Below are 19,182 nucleotides of genomic sequence, written 5' to 3'. Positions count from 1 at the left end.
TTTATCGCTTATTGTTAATATTTTATATATATCATCAAGCTGCTGATCATTATTTACTTTATACCATTTAAGTGCATTTATACACTTTAGATCTAGCTGCAACTTATCAGATTAGCATATATTCACTTTGATAGCGCAAAGGATCTTACTTACATTTGGCTCCCCCTTGATTGTTCCCTACTGGATATTGGTTATTACCTTGGTAGCCTCTATTCCAATTCTGAGGGTATCCATGGTATGGTGGGCTACCTCCATTGTATTGGTACCCCCTATTGTCATATTGATTATAAAAGGGTTTCTTGTTGGTATCTGGTGGTCCTTGATGATTACCTGGCACTTGATCTACATACTGAGACTATGGTAGAGTGCCTATCTGGGATTGCTTATACTGTCGAGGAGGAGTTTTGAATCCCACATTCTTATATCCTGTATGATTCCCCTCTCTACCAGGGGAATTATGGGGGGCTACATTATTGGCCATACCATCTAAATACCTGCTTTTTTTGGTAATCGCCCAAATCACAAAAGGTACTTTTTCTTCTTGATTTTCTTATTCTTTCTTTTGCATACTTTTGTGGAGTTCTCCCATATGCTTAGCATATTCTGTGGTATACCAAAGTATCTTTTTGCCTCTCAGTTCTTTAATATGACTTTCTATCATTCTCCTTTTCCTCTGTTTTCTTTTTATTAAAAACTCCATAACCTTTCCCTTCCCATTAAAAAGCACATACCACTCTTCAATAACTTAATTTCCTGTTAACCCACCATTTATTGGTGTATCCCATCTGAGCTTCCTAGGGACCATATTATCTTTCAAATATATTTCCATAGTGGATATATCCCACCAAATATTGCTCTTTTTGTCCATATTATGACGCAATTTCCCAAATGGGTGTATAAATGTCATTATCTTTGTTTACTGTCTCTGAGAACAAGTCCTCCAAATCCAATTCTCTAGTATCAAAAAATGCAAATAGATCCTTGGTTGCTACCAACAAGTATATGAGATAAAATAATCTAAAACCAAGAAATCTTACGCGCTACCCAAAATCTGTAAATATGTAACATATACGTTTTTTATTGAATGATCAACACTTCCTTTTGACACCATCAATTGTGGAAGCGAGTTCCAAATCCTTACCGGTCTAACAGTACAGAACCCTCTATGCAGTTTAAGGTTAAACTGCTTTTCCTCCAATTCCATTAAGTGGCTGTACGGGTCTTCTTAGGCTCCCTGAAACTGAATAATTTTCTCCCTATGCTACAATCACCATTGAGGTATTTGTATATCACCATCATATCTCCTTTCAAACATCTCTTCTCCAAGGAGAATAAGTTTAATGTTTGTAGTCGTTGCTTGTATTTGGAGGTCCTCCTGTCCCCTTCGTTCCCTAGGACTGGTGACCAGAACTGCATGGCTTACTCAAGATGTGGCCAGACCAGAGTTTTATAAAAGAGGTAGAATTTTAGTTTAATCTCTTCAGTAAATACCCTTTTTAATACATGCTGATAGTCTGCTTGTGCTGCAGCTTGCATTACATGCCAGTGCTGAGCCTGTGATCTACTAGGACCCCAGATCTTTTTTCCATCCTGGATTCCCCCAAAAGTTCTCCCCCTAGTGAGTAACTTGCATTTATATTTTTAGCCCCCATGTGCATACTTTAGATTTTTCAACACCCAGGAAAGAGCCTTGGGGGTACCCCACTTACCAATCCAGACCATTCCACCTTTTGGATGCGCCACTGTAACCAGTTTTCTATCCAGGTACATACCCTAAAGTCCATGTCAACAGACCTCAAGTTGTAAATTAAGCGTTTATGGGGAACTGTATTAAATGCTTTTGCAAAATAAAGATAACAACACATCCACAGGCATTCCTTTATCTGGATGGCAGTTCCAGATAAGGGTCATTGAAATTATGGGACCATGAAGCCCAACATAGCTATAAAAGGTTGCAAAAAAATCATGCAACGTAAAAAAGGACTAAAAAGACTAAAAGGCCAGCAGTGGACTAGGAGGCACAGGGAGTAGAATAAATGAAAAGTAAAAGATAGAAATATACAGTAATACCTCTGATTGTGAGTAACGCGGTTTACGAGCGTTTCGCAATACGAGCTATTATTTAAGAAAAATCCTGACATGAGCGCGGACTCGCAAAACGAGCAGGATTCAAGCCTCTGGGGTGTGCAGTACCGCATTTGGTTAGAGTTGCGGGGGCACCTGTGACAGTCGGAGCCGTTCAGAAACACTCCGTTCCAGAGTGTCTCCGAATGTCTCCGGCACCCCCCCACCTCTGGTTACATGCGGTACTACACTAGCAGTGCCACTGGAATGGATTGAGTTTCCAACATTTTCTATGGGAAAACTCGCATCGATATACGAGTGCTTTGGATTACAAGCATTCTTCTGAAACAAATTATTTTCATAATCCAATGTACCACTGTATATTATAATATCAACAGCACCAGCCAAGTAGGTAATATGATTGCAAAGGAGGTGGTGTGGTGGTCTCAGAAACCTATATATTCACAGATTGGGAAGATATAGGTATGTCATATTGCAAAAAAAGGATTCCAGACAGAGAATATTGTTAAATTACTCTGTCCTTTTGATTTATAATGATACCCAGTGTATCGTGATATAACAAGACCAGCAAAACAACGTAGCAAAGGACTAACTTTCGTGGAGAAAACTCTATTATGATTAAAATTAATGAATGCGGGGAACCATATATTGCAGTAGTCACAAAATGACAGACCGTGGTCCGGACCCAGACCAAATGATGCTCCGGTCCGGACTGTCAGCCCACCAGTCTGCAGTGCTAGATCCTCACTGATCAGCAGTCATTGGTTTCTAGGACCACTGCCATCCTAACAACCAATGGCGTCACATGTGTGCCCCTCTCCCTGTAGCAAGCTTCTCTGCCCAGGCTCTGCCCCCTTGCAGCTCGCCTCTTCTCCAGCTCCTGCCCCTTTCCCCTTCCTGACTATAGGGACATATCCATCAGGTACAGGTACTGTACACTTTGATGGGCTCTACCAGTCTACAGGTGCACTATATGATGGATCAAAATTGATCTACAAGGATACTCTAATGGGGAACCTGATGTTAGGGGACACTCTGATGTATTTTTTATAGACATACAATCATAACAATCTTTCACAGCACAAACTTGAGGTTCAGACCTCGGATGGAAGAAAATATTAGCAACCGGAACTGCCTGAATTTTACTACCCTGATATACTGCATATCCATATACAAAAATAAGTGTGTGTATGTGTATATATATATATATATATATATATATATATATAAATAAATATAAATTATATATACACACACACACACACACACAATTACACACACACCCCAAATGACCTACAGCCTCACTATACTCATTGCTATAAATGTGGTCAGAGAATAGTATTACATTTCGAGATCCTCATTTAACCCTCTGGGCGCCAGTGTATTTAGTGTAAAGATCTAGAATATTTCTCTGTGGCACAAGTTTTGGAACCTGTCTTCAGTGGATCCACATTTTGGAATGGCTTAAAGGACCCAGACTTTTAAGTCTTCAGTGTACTTATAATTGTTTAAGGGTGAAGTGTCTGGGGGCACTGTTCTCCAGATCATCCTGCAGTTTTCGTCGAACCTACACCATGCTGTTGTAATAGGCCATTATTTAGGATTTCTTCAAGATCTAGTTACATTTACAAATACACAAACATACCTTACCACCCATTGTTAAAACATAAATACAATGTTTTATTCAATTTTTGCCATTTGTACAAAGAAAGTTTTGAAACAACATAATATAACATCACCGTTGTGTTTAGGCTAATCCAAATGAACTTTTTGGCTCACCAAAATATAAACCAAAGCAAGGTAACTTTCTTGATTTTAATGACATATCAAAGTCATTTAATATTTCTTCTAGTCAGTATATGGGTATGCAGGCAGCTTGAAATCTAAAAAAAAATGTACAGGTCTATAAAGATCTGTCAAAAATAGCAATCATTATGGAAACTGGAATTAAAAAAAAAAAAAAAAAATAGAAATATATATATAAAATAAATTTCTGTGACACTGCCAGCTCCCATCAATGTGTATGGCAGGAAAGCAAACTTTATCTAACAAACAAAAAAACAACCCACAACATGGGCCATTACTAGGTACTTTGGAGTTATTCGGTAGTCCATTATTACAATGCATGATTGACTTGAACTAGAGTGTAGTGCTGACGCTGGAGACATTGATCTGTGTTGTGTGAACAGTGTTGTCATATAGCAACCCCTGGAAACTAAATTGTCGCTCTTCTCTATCTACACAAGTCCATCACTTCTTCTTTTTCTTGCTCTTCTTGCCACCTTCTCCTTGCTGAACTGCCTGATCTCCTCCTCCTGTTTTCTGTGTCCGAGTTTTCAGTTTGGGGATCTCCTCTGCCACACGAATCATTATAGCTTTCCCTTCAGACAACAAGACAAAGGACTGTGAAGGGGGGGCTGAAACATAGTAATTGGCCTGAACCAACACTGCTGGCTGGTACACATTTAAAAAGATGTCACCAGAACTATGTTGTTACAAAGCAGCTTGACAAGAAAATGACTGCTCTGTCCACGTGTACATTCCCCTTCTACCATCTGTTCAGATTCCCTATATATCAATTGCATAACAGCATATACACCCTTCCTAATGACACTCAACAGGTTAGCGTAGCAGTAAATGTAATGCTCAGTGGTCATCCAAGGAAAAAAAAAAAAAAAGTAAGGGGATGAGTCATGCTTGACTGGATTAAAAAGTTCAGTAAAAAAATTGCCCACAGAAATTAAATGATTCTGAACCATAGCATGGAGAGTTGTAAAACTCTACATACTGTATAGAAGTGCATATAAAAGAATTCTAGTATACAGGAAAAAGCAAGAATAAATGCAATATTGTGAGAAATAATGGAAAAAAAAAAAAGATCCAACACTCTAATTCACACGATGCTTTACACACAAAGTATTAACACCATTCATTTGCAAGCAAAAACACAAAAACACGCTTTGCAAGTGAACAAGTTAACAAAGAATACTACAAAACCAGGAGGATCAGCAATGCATTTTCAGAAAAGTGAAGGTCAGCAGTGAACGTGTGTAAAGCCACTTGCTTTTTTTTTTTTTTTTTTTTTTAAAGCTTTGTAGTAGAGAAAGATTAAAAGGAGAAGTCCACTTTTGTAGAAAAAAAAATAAAAAAAAAAAAATGTAAAAACGAATACACATCTTTTTGCAGAAAAAAAAAAAAAAAAAAAAGTGCATTATTATTATTTTTTTATTAGAAGACTGTAAAACATTGCACCCATCAGCAGATCATGGGTGCAATCTCAGGCTTCTGCAGACTGTCGGTATAGCTGTCTGCATGCACCTCGTAAGGGCAGGCAGTTACTGAATGACAGAAAGCATCAACGAACTACCTAGAGCGCTCATCAGCACCCCGATAGTTAATTGAGACTACAAGCCATCAGCTGCAAAGGTTGACAGTAGTTGTAGTTTCCAGTGATCCTCAGTGTATGGAACGCCTCAAGGTCACCATATTGCAATGAATTTTAGAGAAGCTTACAGAGTGCATATTGAAGAGGAAAGGTATTTTTTAATAACAATCAATTACAGTATTGCTTGTGTAGCAATTGTATATATATATATATATATATATATATATATATCAATTCTTTTCCCTGATGAAAGTGGAGTTACTCTTCAAGTATACTGGGATGTTTGGAGTGGTTTAAAACACATACTTTAGGAGTCTTAACAACATGCACTCAGTGACAATGGCTTATAATTTTCCCCTTACAGCAATGGGAGAGGGTTGGAAAAAAGAAAAAAAAAAAAAAAAGAAAAAAAAAAAAGAAAAAAAAAAAAAAAAAAGGGAGGACAGGCCAAAATGCATCTCATCTGAAATACTTGTAATATCTGGATGTTGTGCAGCTGTCTTATTTTACCCCTACGTATTTTTTTTTTTGTAAAAGACTTACTTGACTGAAGTTTCTCCACACACGGTGTGCCGTCTTCATTTCTTAGCTGTACACGCACTCTACCCTTGTACTGTACATCCCGGTTCCACTCCCGTGTGTACATCTTGTCTGCCTGTACACAGAAATATGTTTAGAATGACTGGATTTTTAGGACAGAACAAGTCATGAAAATGATAAAATAAGTCACCTCTATGATGGCATTTAGCTTGTTTGCGCGACATACATCTGCAATTTCAGTACAGGTCGGATTCTGCACAGCCTGAAAAAAATAAATAAATAAATAAGTTGAAGATAATCAAGATGGTCAGTAATAAAGTATCTGTATGATGCAAATATCTCAGGGATATTTACTCTGTCTTTTCAGGATTTATTTTTTGCTGCAAAATAGACACACAGTCATAACAAAAAGCTTTTCAAACTGATCAAGCGGAATTAAAATCTGATAAAAAAAAAAAGAAATGGGCCCTCCGGGGGTTTTATACCATCATGTGCTAGTAAGCACATTATAGAAAATGTACCTGGCAAACAATGCCCTCCAGCCCTGAGCAGTCAGCTTTCTCTGTTGTCACAGGCATCTTCTCCCAGTCTTCTTTCCAGGTTATGTCTGTTCAGCTGCTTCAATGGCTGGGCTGTGATGTTAGAGCCCAGCCATTTACAGCACAGCGCAGAGCTGGTGCTGTCAATTTATGCTGAGTGGCATGTGTGGCTCAGTGTTTATTACCGCTGACAGGCAGAAAGAAGCATTTACAACAGACAAGACCAATAAGGTCTCGTCATAAAGACCCTACTTAGAGTTTTTGTTTTTTTTGAGGGGGGGGTTAGTTCAAGGTTTAGTTCAATTTCACTGTGAGGAGATATTGCGCACAGCAGTCATTTTCATCAACTATATTTTCTTCTTTTAAAAGTACATTTCTTTTAGTAATGCAATTAAAAAAAAAAAAAAAGTACAGGTGTACAGAATATACTGTATGTAACAAAATTCACTTGAGTACCAGCCTATATACACTCCCTTTATTTACAGGTCGTTATTCAGTGCCATGGTATATAATGTTCTGAGACATACAGAACTTTTTGAGGTACTGAATAACCAGAGGTTAAAAAAAAACATGCAGCTTGGTAAAAGTGCACTAGATATAGCACATCATTACCGCACAGGTCATAAACAGGCCAGGTTATGAGCGGTGCCTGGTTTCCTCCAGACATGACGCTTGCCATTCAGGCTAAAGAGTTTCATCAGACTAGAGTATTTTGTTTCTGATGATCGGAGTCCTTCAGGTGCCTTTTGGCAAACTCCAGGCAGGCTGTCATGTGCCTTTTACTGAGGATTGGCTTCCATCTGGCCATTCTACCATACAGGCCTGAATGGTGGAGTGCTGCAGAAATGGTTGTTCTTCTGGAAGGTTCTCCTCTCGCCACAGAAAAATGCTGGAGCTCTGTCAAGAGTGACAATCGGATTCTTAGTCACCTACCTAAGGCCCTTCTCCCCCGATTGCTTAGTTTGGCCAGGCGGTAGGAGGAGCCCTGGTGGTTCCGCACTTCTTCCATTTATGGATGATGGTGCTCATTGAGACCTTCAATGCTGCAGAAAATTTTCTGCACCCTTCCCCAGATCTGTGCCTCGAAGGTCTACAGACAATTCCTTGGACTTCATGGCTTGGCTTGTGCTCCGACATGCACTGTTAAGTGTGGGACCTTAAATAGACAGGTGTGTGCCTTTCCAAATCATGCCTGGGGCAAGAGGATGTTAATTCTAATGAAACGAGTCGGGTGGAGTCTATGTCTGCGAGGTAACACGCACGCCAATTCTGTATACTGTTCAATTGACTTCTAGGATGTCTTGGATCTATTAATGGTCGTTTTATACTGGATTTCTGTAAGTGTTTAGCACCGATTTCTTATAATAAACTGTCAAGCAATTCTACACCATGTGGCTGTTTTATCTTTCCTCCATGGGCCGTACTATGGCGTAAACTTTACCATCAGCCATATATATAATAGAGTGGGGGTAGGCAACCCTAAAGAGGTGGAGATGTACCTAAACAAAATGGAAGAACTCAAAGATCACCAGGCACATTGTCGCCAATTTCCCCTCCTCACATGTGATTTAAACCTCTATTTGCCGTAATATTGTGTAGCAATTATGGGTTTAAATCAGGTGGCGAGGAGGCAACACATCACCTCCTCACCACCTGTCAACACACACCTGGATCGCAGTTGCTATCACTCCGCATGGGACAGGAGCCAGCACTACAGAGGAAGCATTGGCTTATGTGGCTCTTGCACCCTACTACAGCTCCAAGTTTACAAGTAATCCCTCTGCATTGCACTCTGCTTGATGCTCTGGGATGGCGGGTCAGCAAGCCCAGACCGGGATCTACCAGTCACCTGTCCACGATCTACTGGTTGTTGACCCCCCCGTAATAGAGGAAGCTGATTGGATCTTCTATACTTGCATGTCAGGCCTGTCTAGACTCTTATAGTTTGGAGTCTAGATCTCTGGTTAAGGAGGCATTTTATATCAATATTGGTGGAGGTGCATTTGGGTGATCAAATTGCACATCAATTATACTCATCGTTACTGGATGTTCATCAAGGAATTCATCTGCATTATTTAGAAGAGCACTAGTTGTTCACACTTCATGGACACTTGTTTATTCAATATCTATGCTTAGCGCGGCAAAAAAAAAAAAGAAAAAAAAAGTATGGTTTCTATATATGTCATTTTAACTAACCCTTTCAATTGGTATCCTCCTTCCCTCTGCAATTGTCTTCTTGTTGTTAATGTAAGCTGGGTAAATGCAGATAAATCTGTAATGTAAAAATAAATAAATAAAAAAAACACAACAGTCAGAATCTTTGAAGTTTTGTACCTAAAAGACCACATTTACCCAAGTACTGATGATGGAAACAATCACCTGGGTGGCTTGTAGGGGTGTTGAAAATGATTGGCACATTGATGCATCACGGTGCTGCCTTCCCGATTCGGCATCGATGCAGTATCCAGCATAATCGATTATGCATGACGTCATTCTGACTCCTCCCCCTCTCCCTGCACAGTAGTGTCTTTGCTGGAATGACAAGCCGCCGAACGGCTGCCTGCACCTGGCGCCGTTGCCCCCTCATTGGATAATGTAGCCTCAGAGTGCTGCCCCCACCCACGCTCTTCCCCTCTTATGGACAGTGACACCGGTCATCTCCCCGATCGGCGGGCGCAGAGCCGCACGGAGCTCTGACACACAGATCACCGCAGCTGTCTTAACATCCGTGGGATGAGGCATAGGGTCGGCTTCAGGATACGACCTGCGAGGAGGGGTATGGTAGGAGTGCTGCGGAGGTGAGAGATTAGCCTATCATGCTTGATATATGTGGTGAGTGTATAGAAGTGGCACATCCCCACCAGCTGCACCTATCCAGTGTGTGTGTGTACTGTTTGCCTAACACATTAGGGGCTGCACAGTGCACAATCTTTTATTGTCTAATTTCTTCCAGAGATTTCCCCATCATCTCTTCCCTCTGGAAACATCCACTGATCTGCAAGCAGTATGTTTCTTGCTGATTGGAATGTCTTCCTTTTTTATTTTTGCAGTGATGTTGACCTGTTTACTATCAAAGTTGCTGCAAAAAGACTAAATGATTTGTTAAAGTGATACTAAAGGGTATTTTTTTTTCTTTAAAATAAAAAAGATATCATACTTACCTGCTGATGTCTGCAGTCTCTGACCATCTCCTGCAGTAGGTCGGCAGTCTCTGACCATCTCCTCTAGTATTTTGGGGGAGAGCCTGGAGCTCCATTAAGTTGTTGTCTGCTGTGTTTGGACTTTACTACATGCAGGAAGTGTTGTCTTTTTTTTTTTTTTTTTAAGAACAGATAAAAAAAATAAATAAAAAATATATATTTATATTATCGAGTTCTCCTAACTGCTTGAATTTTTATGATGAAAACCACGCGCACTTGCGCTGTAATCACGATGCATCGCAAGAATCGAAGACATGATAATCGTAATCGAATCATGACGCCAGTGAAGATGCACCTCTAGTGGCTTGGTATATATTTTAACTTCTACTCACAACCAACATGCTCGCTTAGGGTGAAAATCTGAGCACTTACATGTTAATAGATCCTTCAACTGATGCTGGATGCAGACACTGTGCATTCAGGTTCAGCATTTATGAAGTGCTGGCTGCACACAAACTGGCCACAGTGAATCGCCCAGTTTGTATGTGGCAATAAGCCACCTCTGAACGCAGCAAACTATACAAACCCGTGCAGCCATGTGAATGAATGAAGCCTTATTTCCATCATTCAGATTAAAGTGCATCCCCCACCAAAACTTTTTTTGTTTGTATTTTTTTTTTTTTGGATCCAGAAAGATTTAGACCTTTTGCAGTTGGTGTCACCATTTTTGGAGAGATTTTCCCTTATTTGCTGTCCTGGTGACTAAAGTGAGATAAAAATTCTTCGATGGACACAACATTAATTTGGTGGGAAAGTTAAACAGTTTGTCAGATTTTTACCAGGATTTGTGGCCCTGTTGGCAAGATTTTCTCTAGCTACTTGTTTGATGGCTGAAAGGTTGTGGGGGGAAATCTGCAACAGCAAGAAAAACCTGACAACGTTTTATAACCCTTCTAAATTTTATTGTTCTGTCTGGAGTTCTACTCAATTGTTTTTCCACAGTTTTCATTTATCATCCAGAAGATGCAGCTCACCACTTTTCTGCATGATTGACAGATCTATTCATTTTTTTTTAATCAATGAAGCCCCTATTCAAACACAGCATGGGCAAGTTCAAAATAATGTCAGACAAAAAATGTACTGGAGTTCTCCCTGTGATGCCAACATCTACGCCGTGGTTTCCGCTTTGTGTGCAAATGGCGGCTCAAATAATCTGCAGAACTGAAGTTGTGGGATTTTACTGGTGAAAAATCATCTCTCACTGCTGAGAAAATGCAAAAGGGAAAGCCAGGGCTGCAGCTCTTCTGAAGTCCTGAGCTTACTGAAATCAACCAAAATGCAGATAACTTTGTCAAACCCCTGCCAATCCACTCTTAGCAAATTCCAAAGCTGCCCTTTTTCACCAAACAAGCTGCTCTGATGGAACAGAAGGAAGAGCAGGCATTCACCAAGGATTCTCCACTGTATAAATAATTCCCCAGATTTTGTTTACTTATTTGTTATTTATTTATTAGTGTCTGCTATCTTATTAGAAATGACACATGCCACTTCTTATTTGACATCAATGGCATATGAAACAGACAGGATTACACAGGTCGGAACTCATGTATGCAAGCTTTTCTCTGTGTCTGAGCTGCTTTTCTTCCCTATACAAGTCAATGGTAGTGGGAAAAAAGCCCAGAAGTAACTTCCAGAACAACTGAGAAGTATCTGAGTACATGCTGCATATAACTTGCTTTTGAGTCTAATGCCTGCGTACATTAGCCCTATCTGAATGAGCTGTAAGGGCTTAACTGTAGCATTCAGATGTGGTTAAACTCTGACCTGGATACAGCAGCACTACAATAGAAATGGCCATATACAAATTGGTTAGTTAGCCGTGCCCAGATCGCGTGCAGCAAGATCTACAGTACCTGGATGCAAACTGTGTCCAGGGCCAATCAGAGGGCTCACCCGAATGTTTACATGTGAACCGGCAGTGGCCCAGCCCATTTATTTATACAGGGAATACATTTAGCTACGCTGCTGCTCCTCACACATGGAGGTAGGTTCTCCACTAACAAGAAATCACATGTTCTCACTGGCAGCTGGATGCATGTTCTCACTGGATGTGTGAATGAAGAATTATTATACAGTGGAGCACATTTTTTTTTCAGAGTTGCCCATTAAAATATATGATTAGAATTCAGTTTCCAGCACTTTGGTCACCTGGATGGGTCTGTATAAAGTTTCTGCAGGTCTGCCATGATCTGGTCTCCTCAGTGTTGCATATTAATATTTTCTTTCCTGAGGAAGCAAAAAGATAAGACAATAAAATTTTAGAGATCTGCTGTGAGTATATAACAATAAAAAAGATAAATAAACTGCTGAGCGTACAATATAAAAAGGCCATTCAACATCATTCTCCTCTCAGTGGAACTGAGCAAAGTTATGTGCTTCGCTTCCATCTCCTTCCCATCTAATAGATCTCATTCACAAATGTGTGTTAAAGTGGAACTTTAGTCAGAAAATTAAATCCTGCTAGATCACCTCAGGCTGGCCCCTTTTGCAGGTACAACTATGTAAATAATTAAAAATAAGTACCTATACTGTGTAAAATCCAGTAATACACTGTCTCACCCTGATCTGCACATGCGCATTTGCTCTCTATTTTTAGGTACTGCCAAGTTTGTGGAAGTCCATCTGCTGACAACCTTAAAGCGGATTTAAACCCTTCTATCCTTTACAGCTTACAGAAAGCTGCTCCTGTTCGATCTGCAACTGCCATGGTGCTGCACATGTGATCAGTTATGACACAATTAGATGGTTTGACAGTTTGGTTGGGGACACAAGCAAATATGACAGTTAGCATTCCAGGAATGTTATTTTGAAACAGTTAAATCAATGGGTTCAGTTATGCTATATGATTTACTGCAGCTCAGGGGCTCTGGGCTACAGCAAAATGGCAGCTTCCAGCAAGAAGAAACCGGATCAATACTGGAGGAAATTTACAGCAAACAGTAATGTTGGTAGAAAAAATGATCAATGTGCAATGTATGTTCCTTGCTAAATAACTTTTTTTTAGCACGTTTGGTACTTAAAAATCTCCATAGGCAAGACGCTTTAAACATTTTTACAGGTTACCAGTTTAGAGTAAGGCCTGGTTCACACCTATGCAGTTTGCTTTTGATCCATTTCTGCAGTGCATTTTGCATTTTTCAAGCTTTTTTTAATGCTTTTGCAGTTTTTTGGGCCAATTTGTTGTTGGGCAGTTTAAAAAACGCAAATTGCGGCAAAAATGCACTATATGCTTTTCTGCTGCTTCTCCATTGAAGTCTATTGAACCAAAAATGCACCGTCTTGCATTTACAAAAAGCCAAGACTCTTTCCAAAAATGCAGCAGCTGAAAAAAGCATAGATGTGAACGTGTCCCATAGGAAACCATCTTAAATGGGCTGTAGTGCGTTTCTGCAAAAAGCATTAAAAAATGCATAGGTGTGAGCCAGGGATTACACAGGAGGTCTAGCACTGGAATTATTGCTTTAGCTATAAGGTTTGCGGCGATACTTCGCGTGTGGTGCGAACACTAGGGTTGTCCCGATACCACTTTTTTAGGACCGAGTACAAGTACCGATACTTTTTTTCAAGTACTCGCCGATACTGATACTTTTTTTTTTTTTTTTTTTTTTTTTTAAGGTCACGGTGACAGTGTTTTTTTTTTTCAACAATGCTTTCTTTTTTTTTTTTTTATGGGGGGGGGGGGGGGGGGGGGGGTGTGAACGGTGTCTGTGTGTTTTTTTTATTTACATTTTTATTATTTTTTACAATAATATTTTTTTTATTATTTATTGCAATATGTGTTTTTTTTTTTTTTAAATCATCCCTGTTGGAGGGCTTTGGTGAGATATCAGGGGTCTTAATAGACCCCTGATATCTCCCCCTTGAGACAGAGAAAGAGACCGAGGATAAAGATTCCCCAGTCCCTTTCTCTGCAGCCTCAGCTTCACTGAGAATGAATGGAGAGAAGACAGCGGCTCCTCTCCATTCATAAACTGAGACACCGTAATCACAGGAGATTACAATGTTTCAGTTATGTGAATGGACAGAGTCAGCTGACTCTGTCCATTCACAAAGGAGGACATGGAGAGAGAGAGACACAGCACAACGGAGGGGGACAGCGGAACGGAAGGGGGACAGCGGAACGGAAGGGGGACAGCGGAACGGAAGGGGGACAGCGGAGGATGAGGTGACAGTCAGCGGTGATCGCGTGTGGGGGAGTTACAAGCACCGATCACCACTGTATGTCACTAAGCAGCTGAAAGCCACGGGGGGGAGAAGCTTGTAACTCCCCCACGTGCTGATCACTGCTGACTGTACAGGTATCGGCGGAAGCATCGGGAGGATTTGCCCGAGTACAAGTACTTGGGCAAATGCTCGGTATCGGTGCCGATACTAGTATCGGGACAACCCTAGCGAACACCATTTACATATGCAGGGGCGGCCTATGAATGCAATCGCTTCTGCGTGCGAGGACGAAGGAATGCTTTAAAAATGTTTTCTTTTTACTTTGTCCTTTTGATTTTTTTTTTTTTTTATTATTACTTTTATTCATATCACAAGAAATGTAAACAACCCTTGTGACAGAAATAGGGCATTACAGGTCCTCTTTATGGAGATATGTGGGCTCTAAGACCCCCACATGTCTCCTCTATCCTGGAAATCATGAGAGCAAAAAAAAAAAAAAAAAAAAAAAAAAAAAAACCCAAACCCAGAAAAAAAAACAAAACAAAACATAGAGCTGGCTGGGGACCATTCGGTTCAGTCTGTGATAACCCACCGCTGGATCAGATCCCGGGCTCTCCCATCCCTGACTGTAAAAGCAATCCAGCGGCTAATCAGCCACTAGGCATTTAGATGAGAAGAAATCACAGGCTGAGAAGAAAGATACCAGAATGATGCCTGTAGCTTCAGATGTCATCCCGATAGCTCCACTTCCAGTACAGGACGCCATATGACATCCAACAGGTGGGAAGTGGTTAATACTTATGCTAAGAGAGGCTTCACACTGCCCCACTGTGCTTACAACAAAGTGCAGCTAACCTGCAGTTTTCATGTGGGTTAACTGCTCTTTCCCATAGACTTTTTTTATGCCTCTCCATTTTGGTTTGCTTTCAGAAAGTGGTTTGGCTGCATTGGTTTTATTTTAGGCTTTTCTCCTCTGTTTTCACCTGGTGATCTGGCCAGTAACACACCTCCTGTATTACACTGCCCCCCCACTCTGGATTAACCACTTCAGCCCCAGAAGGATTTACCCAGTTAATGATTTAACTGACAATTGCCGGTCGCGCGACATTGTTCCCAAACATGATTGATGTCTTTTCCCCACAAATAGAGCTTTCTTTTGGTGGTATTTGATCACCTCTGTGGTTTTATTTTCTGCGCTATAATCAAAAGAAGACTGACAATATTGGAAGAAAAAATATTTTTTTTTGCTATAATAAATATCCCCCCCAAAAAAATAAAAATGTAAAAAAACAAGTTTCTTCCTCAGTTTAGGCCAATATGTATTCTACATATTTTTGGTAAGGGAAAAAAAAAACATTTTGCAATAAGCGTATATTGGTTGGTTTGCGCAAAAGTTATAGCGTGTACAAAATAGGGGATAGATTTATGGCATTTTTATTATATATATATATATTTTTTTTACTAGTAATAACGGTGATCAGCAATTTTTAGTGAGACTGCGACATTGTGGCGAACAGATCGGACACTTTTTCGGGACCAGTGACATTTATATAGCAATCAGTGCTATCAAAATGCACCAATTACTGTATAAATATCACTGGCAGGGAAGGGGTTAACACTAGGGGGGGGCGAATAATGGGTTAAGTGTTCTCTGGGAGGTGTTTCTAACTGTGAGGGAAGTGGACTGGCTGGGAGTACAGAGAGATCGCTATTCCTAATCACTAGGGACAGACGATCACTCTGTACTCCCCTGACAGAATGGGGATCTGCTTTCTGTACATTGGCAGATCCCCGTTCTGCCTCTCTGTGGAGTGATCACGGGTGGCCTGAGGACATTGCAGCCGCGCAGTCGGCGCCGTGCACTTGCCCAATGTATCTATTATACGAAGCAATGTACCGGTACAGCAATTTGCGCAATAGAGCCGCCCTGCCGCAGTTTAAGTGTGGCGGCTGGTCAGCAAGTGGTTAAGGAGACAGTCAGTCTGAGGGGAGTGTTAGGACTAGCAGATCTAGCTACACTGATGTATTGAAGCCAGACTCTAGCTAATACTTTATAAGCAGTTACAGCAACAGTTTTGCTCCTTCTGGGATAAAGCGCTAATCATTGTAAGCACCTCTGTCAGTGGAAAATGGTCTCATCCCTGTAACTGCTACATCTGCAGGACAGCTTGCTCTGTTAATAGAATCAACAAAGCAACAGATTTAATGGTAAAAAACAAAAAAAAACAAAAAAAAAAAAACAAAAAACGAATGCAGCCATTAAATCTGAGGACTGGTAAGCTGCAATTTAACTGCTTCACGCCCGCTGTATAGTGAAATGATGGATGGGTCTGAGCACGTCATATGACGCCATCCCATTCTTGCCATGGGAGCATGCAGCGATTGGTGGTGCGTTGTGTCCCTTGGACACATTGCATCACCGATAACAGGAAAGAGCCTATGATGCAGGCTTTTTACCATGTGATCAGCTGGGTCCAATCACAGCTGATCACAGAGTAAACAGGAAATGCTGGTTATCAGCATTTATCTCCTCAGCTGACAGTGCTTGATGAGAAGAGAGCCGGTGTTGTGACAAAATGACCAACCTGGCAGAATGCACAACCAGCGTCACATCCTGTGACGTGGAATCAGTGCACAACGCATCATACATCCCTTCACTAGATGAAGTGCACCGACGAATTGAAAATGCTAGACCGACTACTGCGCATGGTGAAAATCAACTAACACTTATGAAATCTACGTTCTTAATGCCATCTTGCTACACCTTACACCCGATGTCAATACACCTACTGTAAGCAGGCGGGGCAGTGGACATCTTGCTACACCAAAGGCTGTTTTGAATTAACAAACTAATTTCAGAAATCGAATGAGCTTATCTACATAGATACATATGTAGATAAGCTCAGTCGATTGCTGAAATTAGTTTGCTAGTTCAAAAAGGTGTAGGGTGTAGCAACATGCTTACTGTAGGTGTGATGAGGTCGAGTGTAAGGTGGAGCAAGATGGCCGTGCGCATGCGCAGTAGTCAGTTGAGCATTTTGTCAGGCAAATTCCTTTGTCCACTGGCATCTGCCACTGAAGGGATTCCACGTCACAGAATGTGACGCAGGTCGTACATTCTGTCAGAACACCGGTAAGTGGCATTCCTCAGCAGGGACATCTGCACTGACATCAGTGCCACCTCATCAGCACACATCAGTAAAGGATAAAAATTACTTATTTACACAATTTTATAAACAGAAAAACTTTTTTTTTTTTCAAAAATTTTTGGGCTTTTTTTTTTTTGTTTGTTTAGCAAAAAATAAACCCCAGTGGTGATTAAATACAACCAAAAGAAAGCTCTTTCTAAAAATTATAATTTAGTTTGGGTACAGGGTTTTAGGACAGCGCAATTGTCAAAGCGCGACAGCGCTGAAAACTGGCCTAGGTAGGAAGGGAGGGAAAGTGCCCGGTAGGCAAGTTGTTAAAGAAAAGGTTTGTTTTTGGTGGTATTACCACTTTAAAAGGACGTAATAGCCTTTGTGAGTGAAATATCTCTGACAACAGAAAACTACCAATGATCAGGGCTGCTTATGAACAACTCTTCCTTTCTATGAGGGATGCCACGACTAAGGGCCAGTTCACACCATAGAAAAACACTCTGAATGTGTTCCTGATGCTTTTCTGCATGAGCGTTTGATGCAGTCCAGTGCGTTTTCCCCCCTCTTTTCGTAACCTTAAGGGCCAGTTCACACCAGATGCAGTTCTGTGTGCTTTTTTTCTGCACAAAATGCATGCACAGTGTTTTCCATGTATTCCAATGGTTTTAGTGCACACCATGTAGTCAGTTTCCCATGCAGAAACTGATTGCATGGTGTAAACTAGAGCCCTTGGAACATATGGAAAACACTGCATGCATTTTGTGCAGAAAAAAAAGCACACCGAACTGCATCTGGTGTGAACTGGCCCTAAATAAGGGCGTGCATTTTTTATGCGTTTTACCACATTCCAGTTCAGTGCAGGAAAAATGCAGCATTTTTTTTTTTTTTCCTGGAACGCCCCGGTGTGAACTATGCCATTGAAAACCATACCTACTTTCCATGCATTTTTGATGCAGAAAAAAAAATGCATTGGACTACATGTAATGTGAACTGGCCCTAATTCCTGATGTATGCAGGCAGCTGCAATCCTCCATACCTAGGTGCAGACATGCTGGCACTGTCACACAACACAGAGCCACGTGTCACCCCCAGCCCTGGGAGATAGGAGGGTGGTGTGACACATGAGAACACACAGTGCCTGTACAGCCTGCCCCCCATTACTAGTCATAGCTTCCATTCATACTGCAATCACAGGATGGGACACACAGCCGACTTGTGGAATAAGACGATAAAGCTCTTCATAGAGAAAGAGTACCATCCACACAACACGCTGCCATTTATACCTTCACCCTCTCCCTCCATACCTCTCTGCTGCAGCTGCTGACTAGAGCTTCCGGGCACCCACAAACAGGAAGCGGAAACACGCTCCGCAAACGAGACTATCTGCCTGCGTGTCTAGCCTCACTCCCAACCGAACACTCTCTAATGATTGGCTGTCTGTATAACAGCGGGCGGTGAAATGGGTCAGCGCAGCGTGGGCATACTGCACATGCGCAGTTGCTTACTGTTATCTGCAACATGAAGGGTGCTTGTGCGGTGTACCCAACTCCATCTTTAACACATTGTGCTTAATAAAATGTCAAGCTGACACTTTTTTTTTTTTTTAAGGAACCAAGCAAACAACGTCTGTTTTGCTAAAAAAAGACAAAAAAAAAAACTGTCCCACAATTTATTTCCCAATCTACACCATGATGTATACATACCGACTCATAAGAGTAGTGCTGGGGATAGCCCCAGTAAGCAGCTATCAATGACATGGTGGATTAACCACGGGGAATACAGCATTCACTGAACATCAGCGGCGGCCCGTATCCCTCGATCCATGCGCCCGGCCCCTAATGTAAGTACCGGACACATGGATTCCAATGGGTTTTATTTTTAGAAGCACCTTATTAGAGCCTGAGGTTTAATATTCACTATTGTCTTCCTGATTCTCATAGTTGCCAACATTATAAAAAAAAAATGTATAGGGACACTTTTTTTGCCTGTAGGCGGAGCCTTATTATAATTAGGGGACAGAGCATTCGTTTGTAGGCGTGGCATAGCAGGGAAAAAGTGTGCCTCTGCACAAAAAGGGCGTGTTTTAAGTGGAATATTGGGCATGGCTTAAAGGGGCGTGGCTCAAATGG

General features: G+C 41.0%; 1 protein-coding gene across 2 annotated transcripts; it reads right to left on the bottom strand.

The window, feature by feature from the left end:
* Positions 1 to 3,741: 3,741 nt before the first annotated feature.
* On the bottom strand, positions 3,742 to 18,491 carry SRP19 (signal recognition particle 19). 2 transcript variants are annotated; one of them, XM_073624619.1, is made up of 6 exons: positions 18,358 to 18,491; positions 11,898 to 11,975; positions 8,746 to 8,821; positions 6,201 to 6,272; positions 6,014 to 6,125; positions 3,742 to 4,466 (listed from the first exon to the last, which is right to left on the bottom strand). In XM_073624619.1, exons 2-6 carry the CDS (start codon positions 11,933 to 11,935, stop codon positions 4,336 to 4,338), a joined length of 429 nt encoding a protein of 142 aa, XP_073480720.1. In that variant the 5' UTR covers positions 11,936 to 11,975; positions 18,358 to 18,491; the 3' UTR covers positions 3,742 to 4,335. The 2 variants fall into 2 exon arrangements, with proteins under 2 accessions (XP_073480720.1, XP_073480721.1); XM_073624620.1 differs by having other exon boundaries at positions 18,337 to 18,360.
* Positions 18,492 to 19,182: the final 691 nt, after the last annotated feature.

The sequence above is a fragment of the Aquarana catesbeiana genome, linkage group LG01 (genome assembly GCF_042186555.1).
Source record: "Aquarana catesbeiana isolate 2022-GZ linkage group LG01, ASM4218655v1, whole genome shotgun sequence".
Lineage (NCBI taxonomy): Eukaryota > Metazoa > Chordata > Amphibia > Anura > Ranidae > Aquarana > Aquarana catesbeiana.
The sequence above is the reverse complement of the archived record's forward strand: the minus strand, read 5'-3'. Positions and strand labels throughout refer to the sequence as shown.

Excerpts from the sequence above, each read along its gene's own strand:
- SRP19 (XM_073624619.1), bottom strand. The coding sequence starts at position 11,935 with ATGGCAGACCTGCAGAAACTTTATACAGACCCATCCAG. Across the intron at positions 6,273-8,745 it reads GGAGGATACCAATTGAAAGG|GCTGTGCAGAATCCGACCTG; the intron begins GTTAGTTAAAAT and ends TATTTTTTTCAG. Across the intron at positions 4,467-6,013 it reads TGTGGAGAAACTTCAGTCAA|GGAAAGCTATAATGATTCGT; the intron begins GTAAGTCTTTTA and ends TGTTGTCTGAAG.